At 56.0% G+C, this 10,502-nt stretch overlaps 1 protein-coding gene across 3 annotated transcripts; it reads right to left on the minus strand.

Annotated features, from left to right (window-relative positions):
• Window positions 1-200: 200 nt before the first annotated feature.
• Window positions 201-9,468, minus strand: NUDT8 (nudix hydrolase 8). Of its 3 annotated transcripts, XM_038765123.1 has the most exons (5): window positions 9,288-9,468; window positions 6,926-7,207; window positions 1,269-1,401; window positions 1,053-1,130; window positions 313-744 (listed from the first exon to the last, which is right to left on the minus strand). In XM_038765123.1, exons 2-5 carry the CDS (start codon window positions 7,201-7,203, stop codon window positions 523-525), a joined length of 711 nt encoding a protein of 236 aa, XP_038621051.1. In that variant the 5' UTR covers window positions 7,204-7,207; window positions 9,288-9,468; the 3' UTR covers window positions 313-522. The 3 variants fall into 3 exon arrangements, with proteins under 3 accessions (XP_038621050.1, XP_038621051.1, XP_038621049.1); XM_038765122.1 differs by lacking the exon at window positions 9,288-9,468 and having other exon boundaries at window positions 201-405; window positions 6,926-7,686; XM_038765121.1 differs by lacking the exon at window positions 9,288-9,468 and having other exon boundaries at window positions 6,926-7,686.
• Between the last annotated feature and the right edge of the window lie 1,034 nt (window positions 9,469-10,502).

Raw genomic sequence — 10,502 nt, forward strand, 5'->3', positions numbered from 1 at the left:
GACTGTGAGCCCACTGTTGGGTAGGGACTGTCTCTATATGTTGCCAACTTGTACTTCCCGAGCGCTTAGTACAGTGCTCTGCACATAGTAAGCGTTCAATAAATACGATCAATGATGATGATGGGAGGGCGTACCCCAATTCCACCTGTCCCCTGGTCCCTGGTCCCGCTCTGCCCCGGAGGCAAAGAGCTCAGGCCCCGCAGTTTCCAGAGGCTCTTTATTGGAAAACATCTGGGGCCTTTATCGAAAAACACACGGGGCCGGGTCAGTGCAACGGCAGGATTTTAGGACTCCGGCTCGAGCTTTCCTATCCCCCCTTCCGCATCTAAATGTGGGGGTCTCCAGGTCCCTACGGAGATGATGGGGGGACCCTGGTCCAGTGGCTCCACATCGTTCCTGAAGGGCCTTAATGGAAGAAGGGGGCCTAAGGGAGAGGAGTGGGGGGAGTGGAGACCCTGCCCCTCGGTTGGGGGGGACCCCAGTCCGTCCGGGGGTGGGAGAGGGGGGCGGGAGACCGTCGGGTCAGAGCCCCGGGCCGCGGGCCAGGCGGCGGCGGTAGGCCCCGGGCGCCAGGACCTCCAGGGCCCGCTCCGTGATGATGGCCGTGAGCCCCCAGACGCGGTAGGGGCCGTGCAGAAACACAGGGAGCGTGTAGCGGTAGCGGCCCCCCACGCAGAAGTGCGTGTAGCCTCGGTTGCCGTCCCGGAGCAGGTGGGCCAGGGGTAGGGTAAACACGTCGTCCACCTGAGGGGAGTGGGGGGGGGGTGGAGATTGGGCTACTACGACCGGACCGCCCTCCCCTTAATGATTTGTTAAGCGCTTACTATGTGCCAGGCACCGTGCTAAGCGGTGGAATGGGGACAAGCGAATCGGGTCGGACACGGTCCACCTGGGGCTCCCGGTCTCCATCCCCCTTGGACAGAGGAGGCAACTGAGGCCCGGAGGAGTGAAGTGGCTCGCCCGACGTGGAGGAGCCGGGATTAGAACCCACGACCTTCTGACTCTCGGGCCACCTGGGGGAGGGGAGGGCCTCGGAGGCCGGGGCGTCTCACCTCCTGGGGGTTGGGGGTCAGGCACAGGGACTCCAGGGCTCCCACCTGGGCGACGACAGGAACGATGCGAGAGTTTTTCTGCGGGAGACCCCCGCGGGGGGCTGCGGTCGGTGAAGGCCCACCTCCCACCCCGGACACCCGCCCTCCCAGCCGGCCCCCTCCGGGCCCGGGACAGTTTCCGGAGGGGGAGCCGGGCCCCCCGCGCCCCAGCTTTACCGAGTCCGGCACGGCCTCCAGGACCCCCCACACGCTCCGCTCCTGGACCTGCAGGCCCAGCTCCTCGTGAGTCTCCCTCAGGGCCGTGGCCACCACGTCCCGGTCCGCGGGGTCACACTTGCCCCCTGGGAAGCTGAAACAAGAAGCCGTGGGCCCCCGCGGTGAGGGGGGCCGAGGGGGGCGGCCGCCCGGGCCCCAAGGGCTGACGGCGGTGCCCGGTCACCACCACCGGCGGGCTGGGCTTCCGCAGGTGGGGCAGCCAGGGGAGGGAAAGGAACCGCGGCCCCCCGCCCCACGCTGAGGGTTGCCATGTCTCTGGGAGGGGGGGGATTCTCCGGAAAAGGGGGTACAGTTGGGTCCCATGGAAAGGGAGGGTTGTAAAGCTGGCGGGGAGAGGAGCGTAGGGAGGGATGAGGGGGAGTTTAGATGAGAGGGGGGCTCTAAGGTGGGAAAAGGAGGGTCCCTGGTGGGGTAGAGGGCACCGGGGTGGGAGAAGAAAGGGGTCTGGGGAGACTGGAGGGGGTCCTGGCCTGGGGAGGGGCTCTAAAAAGCAGGAGTTGGGTAGGGACCGTCTCTACGTGTTCATCATCATCATCATCAATCGTATTTACTGAGCGCTTACTGTGTGCAGAGCGCTGGACTAAGCGCTTGGGAAGCCCAAGTCGGCGACATCTAGAGACGGTCCCTACCCAACAGCGGGCTCACAGTCTAAAAGGGGGAGACGGAGAACAAAACCAAACATACGAACAAAATAGAATAGATATGTACAGGTAAAATAAATAGAGTAATAAATATGTACAAACATATATACAGGTTGCCAGCTTGGACTTCCCAAGCGCTTAGTACAGTGCTCTGCACACAGTAAGCGCTCAATAAGTACCATTGATTGATTGATTGAGTTTCCGAAGGGGGTAGGGGAGAGAGGGTCTTGAGGGGAAGGGGGGCTGGAGGGGAGGAAGGGTGGCAGGGGTCCTGCAGGAGAGAAGGTGGTCCCAGGGGGGAGAGGGGACCAGAGGGATAATAATAATTATTATTATTATAGTATTTGTTAAGCACTTACTATGCGCCAGGCACCCTACGAGGCGCTGGGGCGCCTACAAGCAAATCAAGTTAGACACAGTCCCTCAGTCCCCGTCCGTCACGGGCCTAACAGTCTCAATCCCCATTTTACAACTGAGGCCCAGAGAATTCACTCATTCAATCGTATTTATCGAGCGCTTACTGTGGGCACAGCACTGGACTGAGCGCTTGGGAAGTCCAAGTTGGCAACATATAGCAACATATAACAACATATAGCAACATATAACATTACTCTATTTATTTATTTATTACTCTATTTATTTATTACTCTATTTATTTATTACTCTATTTAATAATAATTATTATTTATCATTTATTAATTTAAGTTGGCAACATATAGCAACATATAACATATAGCAACATATAACATTACTCTATTTATTTATTTATTACTCTATTTATTTATTACTCTACTTAATAATTATTATTATTTATTATTTATTAATTTATTTATTTATTACTCTATTTATTTATTTATTTTACTTGTACATATCTATTCTATTTATTTTATTTTGTTAGTATGTTTGGTTTTGTCTCCCCCTTTTAGACTGTGAGCCCACTGTTGGGTAGGGACCGTCTCTCTATGTTGCCAACTTGGACTTCCCAAGCGCTTAGTCCAGTGCTCTGCACACAGTAAGCGCTCAATAAATACGATTGATGATGATATAGAGACGGTCCCTACCCAACAGTGGGCTCACAGTCTAAAAGATAACAAGTGAACTGACTTGCCCAAGGTCACAGAGCAGACAAGTGGCGGAGCCGGGACGAGAACCCATGACCTTCCTACTCCCGGCCCCACAATCCCAGTTCTGCCACTTGTCGGCTGTGTGACCTTGGGAGAGCCACTTCATTTCTCTGTGCCTCAGTGACCTTATCTGTAAAATGGGGATTAATAATAATAACAATAAGAATAATAATGATTGGGGATTAATAATAACAATGATGATGATGGGGTGGGGGGAAGCAGCATCGCTCAGTGGAAAGACCCCGGGCTTAGAAGTCAGAGGTCATGGGTTCTAATCCCGGCTCTGACACTTGTCAGCTGGGTGACTTTGGGCAAGTCACTTCTCTGGGCCTCAGTTCTCTCACCTGTAAAATGGGGATTAATAATAATAACAATAATAATAATAATAATAATGATTGGAGATTAATAATAACAATGATGATGATGATGATGGGGTGGGGGAGAAGCAGCGTCGTTCAGTGGAAAGAGCCCGGGCTTGGGAGTCAGAGGTCATGGGTTCTAATCCCAGCTCTGACACTTGTCAGCTGTGTGACTTTGGGCCAGTCACTTCTCTGGGCCTCAGTTCTCTCATCTGTAAAATGGGGATTAATAATGATAACAATAATAGTAATAATAATGATTGGAGATTAATAATAACAATGATGATGATGATGGGGTGGGGGAGAAGCAGCGTCGCTCAGTGGAAAGAGCCCGGGCTTGGGAGTCAGAGGTCATGGGTTCTAACCCAGGCTCTGACACTTGTCGGCTGTGTGACTTTGGGCAAGTCACTTCTCTGGGCCTCAGTTCTCTCATCTGTAAAATGGGGATTAATAATGATAACAATAATAATAATAATAATGATTGGAGATTAATAATAACAATGATGATGATGGGGTGGGGGGAGGCAGCGTCGCTCAGTGGAAAGAGCCCGGGCTTGGGAGTCAGAGGTCATGGGTTCTAACCCCGGCTCTGACACTTGTCAGCTGGGTGACTTTGGGCAAGTCACTTCTCTGGGCCTCAGTTCTCTCATCTGTAAAATGGGGATTAATAATAATAACAATAATAATAATGATTGGAAATTAATAATAACAATGATGATTGGGGGGGGGGGGGAGAAGCAGCGTCGCTCAGTGGAAAGAGCCCGGGCTTGGGAGTCGGAGGTCATGGGTTCTAATCCCGGCTCTGACACTTGTCAGCTGGGTGACTTTGGGCAAGTCACTTCTCTGGGCCTCAGTTCTCTCATCTGTAAAATGGGGATTAATAATAATAACAACAATAATAATAATAATGATGATTGGAGATTAATAATAACAATGATGATGATGATGGGGTGGGGGAGAAGCAGCGTCGTTCAGTGGAAAGAGCCCGGGCTTGGGAGTCAGAGGTCATGGGTTCTAATCCCGGCTCTGACACTTGTCAGCTGGGTGATTTTGGGCAAGTCACTTCTCTGGGCCTCAGTTCTCTCATCTGTAAAATGGGGATTAATAATGATAACAATAATAGTAATAATAATGATTGGAGATTAATAATAACAATGATGATGATGATGGGGTGGGGGAGAAGCAGCATCGCTCAGTGGAAAGAGCCCGGGCTTGGGAGTCAGAGGTCATGGGTTCTAATCCCGGCTCTGACACTTGTCGGCTGTGTGACTTTGGGCAAGTCACTTCTCTGGGCCTCAGTTCTCTCATCTGTAAAATGGGGATTAATAATGATAACAATAATAATAATAATAATAATGATTGGAGATTAATAATAACAATGATGATGATGGGGTGGGGGGAGGCAGCGTCGCTCAGTGGAAAGAGCCCGGGCTTGGGAGTCGGAGGTCATGGGTTCTAACCCCGGCTCTGACACTTGTCAGCTGTGTGACTTTGGGCCAGTCACTTCTCTGGGCCTCAGTTCTCTCATCTGTAAAATGGGGATTAATAATAATAACAATAATAATAGTAATAATGATTGGAGATTAATAATAACAATGATGATGATGATGATGGGGTGGGGGAGAAGCAGCGTCGCTCAGTGGAAAGAGCCCGGGCTTGGGAGTCAGAGGTCATGGGTTCTAACCCAGGCTCTGACACTTGTCAGCTGTGTGACTTTGGGCAAGTCACTTCTCTGGGCCTCAGTTCTCTCATCTGTAAAATGGGGATTAATAATAATAACAATAATAATAATAATAATGATTGGAGATTAATAATAACAATGATGATGATGATGGGGTGGGGGAGAAGCAGCGTCGTTCAGTGGAAAGAGCCCAGGCTTGGGAGTCAGAGGTCATGGGTTCTAATCCCGGCTCTGACACTTGTCAGCTGGGTGATTTTGGGCAAGTCACTTCTCTGGGCCTCAGTTCTCTCATCTGTAAAATGGGGATTAATAATGATAACAATAATAGTAATAATAATGATTGGAGATTAATAATAACAATGATGATGATGATGGGGTGGGGGAGAAGCAGCGTTGCTCAGTGGAAAGAGCCCGGGCTTGGGAGTCAGAGGTCATGGGTTCTAATCCCGGCTCTGACACTTGTCGGCTGTGTGACTTTGGGCAAGTCACTTCTCTGGGCCTCAGTTCTCTCATCTGTAAAATGGGGATTAATAATAATAACAATAATAATAATAATAATAATAATAATGATTGGAAATTAATAATAACAATGATGATTGGGGGTGGGGGGGAGAAGCAGCGTCGCTCAGTGGAAAGAGCCCGGGCTTGGGAGTCAGAGGTCATGGGTTCTAATCCCGGCTCTGACACTTGTCAGCTGTGTGACTTTGGGCAAGTCACTTCTCTGGGCCTCAGTTCTCTCATCTGTAAAATGGGGATTAATAATAATAACAATAATAATAGTAATAATGATTGGAGATTAATAATAACAATGATGATGATGATGATGGGGTGGGGGAGAAGCAGCGTCGCTCAGTGGAAAGAGCCCGGGCTTGGGAGTCAGAGGTCATGGGTTCTAACCCAGGCTCTGACACTTGTCGGCTGTGTGACTTTGGGCAAGTCACTTCTCTGGGCCTCAGTTCTCTCATCTGTAAAATGGGGATTAATAATAATAACAATAATAATAATAATAATGATTGGAGATTAATAATAACAATGATGATGATGATGGGGGGGGGGAACAGTGTCGCTCAGTGGAAAGAGCCCGGGCTTGGGAGTCAGAGGTCATGAGTTCTAATTCAGGCTCTGACACTTGTCAGCTGTGTGACTTTGGGCAAGTCACTTCTCTGGGCCTCAGTTCTCTCATCTGTAAAATGGGGATTAATAATAATAACAATAATAATAATAATGATTGGAGATTAATAATAACAATGATGATGATGATGGGGGGGGGGGGGGGAACAGTGTCGCTCAGTGGAAAGAGCCCGGGCTTGGGAGTCAGAGGTCATGGGTTCTAATCCCGGCTCTGACACTTGTCAGCTGTGTGACTTTGGGCAAGTCACTACTCTGGGCCTCAGTTCCCTCATCTGTAAAATGGCGATTAAGATTGTGAGCCCCACGTGGGCCAACCCTGATGACCTTGTATCTCCCCAGCATTTAGAACAACAGTGCTTGGCACATGGTAAGCGCTTAACAAATACCAACATTATTATTATTTCTGCGAGCCCCACGTGGGCCAACCCTGATGACCCTGTATCTCCCCAGCGCTTGGAACAGTGCTTGGCATAGTACGCGCTTAACAAATACCAACATTATTATTATTTCTGTGAGCCCCACGTGGGGCAACCTGATGACCTCGCATCTCCCCTAGCACTTAGGACAGCGCTCGGCACATAGTACGCGCTGAACAAAAACTACCGTTATTTATTATTATTATTATAAGGGAGGGGGCTGGGCACCGCCCGCCGGCGGGTACCTGACATCCCCGCGGTGTCGCCCGGCCAGGCGGGTGGAGCGCAGCGTATAGAGCAGGGCCGGGGCACCACGGACGGTGCAGAGGGGCAGGAGCACGGCGGCGGTGGCCCTGGGGGTCCCGGGGGTCCCGGGGGTCCCTCGCTGGGCCCGGGCCTGGGCGGTGGCGGCGGCCAGCAGGTCCCGGCAGCGCTGCTCGTTCCCGGGGCGCAGGTAGAAGCGGGGTCCAGGTCCGGCCGGGCCGAGGGTCCGGGGCTGGGCCAGCACCACCGACCACAGCATCGACCTACGAGGCCCCAACGCCGCCACCGTCACCGTTGGAGCGGGAGGCCCAGGAGGCCCAACGGGCCTGGGCCGGGCCTGTCCTGTCTGGTCCGGGGGTCGAGGTTGGGCCTGGTCCTGTCCGGTCCGGGGGTCGGGGCTGGGCCCGGTCCGGTCCTGTCCTGTCCTGTCTGGTCCGGGGGTCGAGGTTGGGCCTGGGCTTGTCCTGTCCGGTCCGGGGGTCGGGGCTGGGCCCGGTCCGGTCCTGTCCTGTCTGGTCCGGGGGTCGAGGTTGGGCCTGGGCTTGTCCTGTCCGGTCCGGGGGTCGGGGCTGGGCCCGGTCCGGTCCTGTCCTGTCTGGTCCGGGGGTCGAGGTTGGGCCTGGGCCTGTCCGGTCCGGGGGTCGGGCCTGGGCCTGGGCTTGTCCTGTCCTGTCCGGGGGTCGGGCCTGGGGCGGTCCTGTCCTGTCTGGTCCGGGGGTCGAGGTTGGGCCTGGGCTTGTCTGTCCTGTCCGGGGGTCGGGGCTGGGCCTGGTCCGGGCCTGTCCTGTCTGGTCGGGGGGTCGAGGTTGGGCTTGGGCCTGTCTGGTCCGGGGGTCGGGCCTGGGCCTGGGCTTGTCCTGTCCGGTCCGGGGGTCGGGCCTGGGGCGGGCCTGTCCTGTCTGGTCCGGGGGTCGAGGTTGGGCCTGGGCTTGTCCTGTCCTGTCCGGGGGTCGGGGCTGGGCCTGGTCCGGGCCTGTCCTGTCTGGTCGGGGGGTCGAGGTTGGGCCTGGGCCTGTCCGGTCCTGTTCTGTCCGGTCCGGGGGTCGGGGCTGGGCTTGTCCTGTCCGGTCCTGTCCTGTCCGGTCCGGAGGTGGGGGTTGGGCCTGTCCTGTCCGGTCCGGGGGTCAGGGCAGGGCCTGGGCCGGTCCTGTCCAGTCCGGGGGTCGGGGCCGGGCCTGGGCCGGTCCCGTCCGGTCTGGGAGTCGGGGCTGGGCCGAGGGCCGGGCCTGTCCTGTCTGGTGCGGGGTTTGGGCCTGGGCTGGGCCTGTCCTGTCTGGTCGGGGGGTCGAGGTTGGGCCTGGGCCTGTCCGGTCCTGTTCTGTCCGGTCCGGGGGTCGGGGCTGGGCTTGTCCTGTCCGGTCCTGTCTTGTCCGGTCCGGAGGTGGGGGCTGGGCCTGTCCTGTCCGGTCCGGGGGTCGGGGCAGGGCCTGGGCCGGTCCTGTCCGGTCCGGGGGTCGGGGCTGGGCCCGGGCCGGTCCTGTCTGGCTTGTCCTGTCCTGTCCGGGGGTCGGGGCAGGGCCCGGGCCGGGCCTGGGCCGGTCCTGTCTGGTCCTGTCCTGTCCTGTCCTGTCCGGTCCGGGGGTCGAGGCTGGGCCCGGGCCGGTCCTGTCTGGTCCTGTCCTGTCCGGAGGTCAGGGAAGGGCCTGGGCCGGTCCTGTCTGGTCCTGTCCGGTCCGGAGGTCGGGGCTGGGCCTGGCCTGGCCTGTCCGGTCCGGGGGCCGGGCCTGGGTCAGGGCCGGGGGCCAGGCCTGTCAGGTTTTTCCTGTCCGGTCCTGTCCTGTCCGGTCTGGGGGTCGGGGATGGGCCTGGGCCGGTCCTGTCCGGTCCGGGGGTCGGGGCAGGGCCTGGGCCGGTCCTGTCCGGTCCGGGGGTCGGGGCTGGGCCCGGGCCGGTCCTGTCTGGTCCTGTCCGGTCCGGAGGTCGGGGCTGGGCCTGGCCTGGCCTGTCCGGTCCGGGGGCCGGGCCTGGGTCTGGGCCGGGGGCCGGGCCTGTCTGGTTTTTCCTGTCCGGTCCTGTCCTGTCCGGTCTGGGGGTCGGGGATGGGCCTGGGCCGGTCCTGTCCGGTCCGGGGGTCGGGGCTGGGCCTGGGCCGGTCCTGTCCGGGGGTCGGGGCAGGGCCTGGGCCGGTCCTGTCCGGTCCTGTCCTGTCCGGGGGTCGGGGCTGGGCCTGGGCCGGTCCTGTCTGGTCCTGTCCGGTCCGGGGGTCGGGGCTGGGCCTGGGCCTGTCCGGTCAGGAGGTCGGGGCTGGGCCTGGGCCCGGGCCTGTCCGGTCTGGTCCTGTCCGGTTCTGTCCGGTTCTGTCCGGTCCGGGGGTCGGGGCTGGGCCTGGGCCGGGGGCCGGACCTGTCTGGTCTGTCCTATCCGGTCCGGGGGCCGGGCCTGGGCCTGCGCCGGTCCTGTCCGGTCCTGTGTCCGGTCCCGTTTGGTCCGGGGGCCGGGCCAACCGGGGGCCCGGTTTGGCTGGGAGTTCGGGAGGCTCCTGCCGGGGGTCGGAGGTCAGAGGTCAGAGGTCAGGGGTCGGGGCCGCCCGCGCTGCGGCCTGCGCCGCTGGGACAAGATGGCGGCGGCGGGGGGGAAACCGAGGCAGGGGGCGGGACGGGATGGGGGGGGAGGGGAGATGATGATAGGGAAGGTGGGGGGAACCGACGGAACGGTCAAGAGGCGCGAGGACCAGAACCTGGGGCGTTTAGTGGGGAGGGGGAAATAATAATAATAATAATAATAATAGTGGCATTTGTTAAGCGCTTACTATGTGCCAAGCACTGTTCTGAGCGCTGGGGTAGATGCAGGGTCATCAGGGGGTCCCACGTGCACCTCACAGTCTTCATCCCCCTTTGACAGATCAATCACTCAATCGTATTTATTGAGCGCTTACTGTGTGCGGAGCCCTGGACTAAGCGCTTGGGAAGTCCAAGTTGGCAACATCTAGAGACGGTCCCTACCCAACAGCGGGCTCACAGTCTAGAAGGGGGAGACGGGGAACAAAACCAAACATACTAACAAGATAAAATAAATAGAATAGATATGTACAAGTAAAATAAATAGAGTAATAAATATGTACAAATATATATACATATGAGGTAACTGAGGCCCAGAGAAGTTACTCTATTTATTTATTAATTTTATTTGTACATGTTTATTCTATTTATTTTATTTTGTTAATATGTTTTGTGCTCTGTCTCCCCCTTCTAAACTGAGAGCCCACTGTTGGGTAGGGACCGTCTCTAGATGTTGCCAACTTGTACTTCCCAAGCGCTTAGTCCAGTGTTCTGCACACAGTAAGAGCTCAGTAAATACGATTGAATGAATGAATGGAAGTGACTTGCTCCAAATCACACAGCTGACAAGTGGCTCAGTGAAGAGAGCCCGGGCTTTGGAGTCAGAGGCCGTGGGTTCTAATCCCGCCTCTGCCAATTGTCAACTGTGTGACTTTGGGCAAGTCACTTCACTTCTCTGGGCCTCAGTTCCCTCATCTGGAAAATGGGGATTATTATTAATAATAATAATAATAATAATAATAATGGCATTTATTAAGCGCTTACTACATGCAGAGTACTG

Source organism: Tachyglossus aculeatus, chromosome 22, assembly GCF_015852505.1.
Source record: "Tachyglossus aculeatus isolate mTacAcu1 chromosome 22, mTacAcu1.pri, whole genome shotgun sequence".
NCBI classification, from domain to species: Eukaryota; Metazoa; Chordata; class Mammalia; order Monotremata; family Tachyglossidae; genus Tachyglossus; species Tachyglossus aculeatus.

Excerpts from the sequence above, each read along its gene's own strand:
- NUDT8 (XM_038765123.1), bottom strand. The coding sequence starts at position 7,203 with ATGCTGTGGTCGGTGGTGCTGGCCCAGCCCCGGACCCTCGGCCCGGCC. Across the intron at positions 1,131-1,268 it reads TGGAGGCCGTGCCGGACTCG|AAAAACTCTCGCATCGTTCC; the intron begins GTAAAGCTGGGG and ends GGTCTCCCGCAG. Across the intron at positions 745-1,052 it reads TGACCCCCAACCCCCAGGAG|GTGGACGACGTGTTTACCCT; the intron begins GTGAGACGCCCC and ends CACTCCCCTCAG.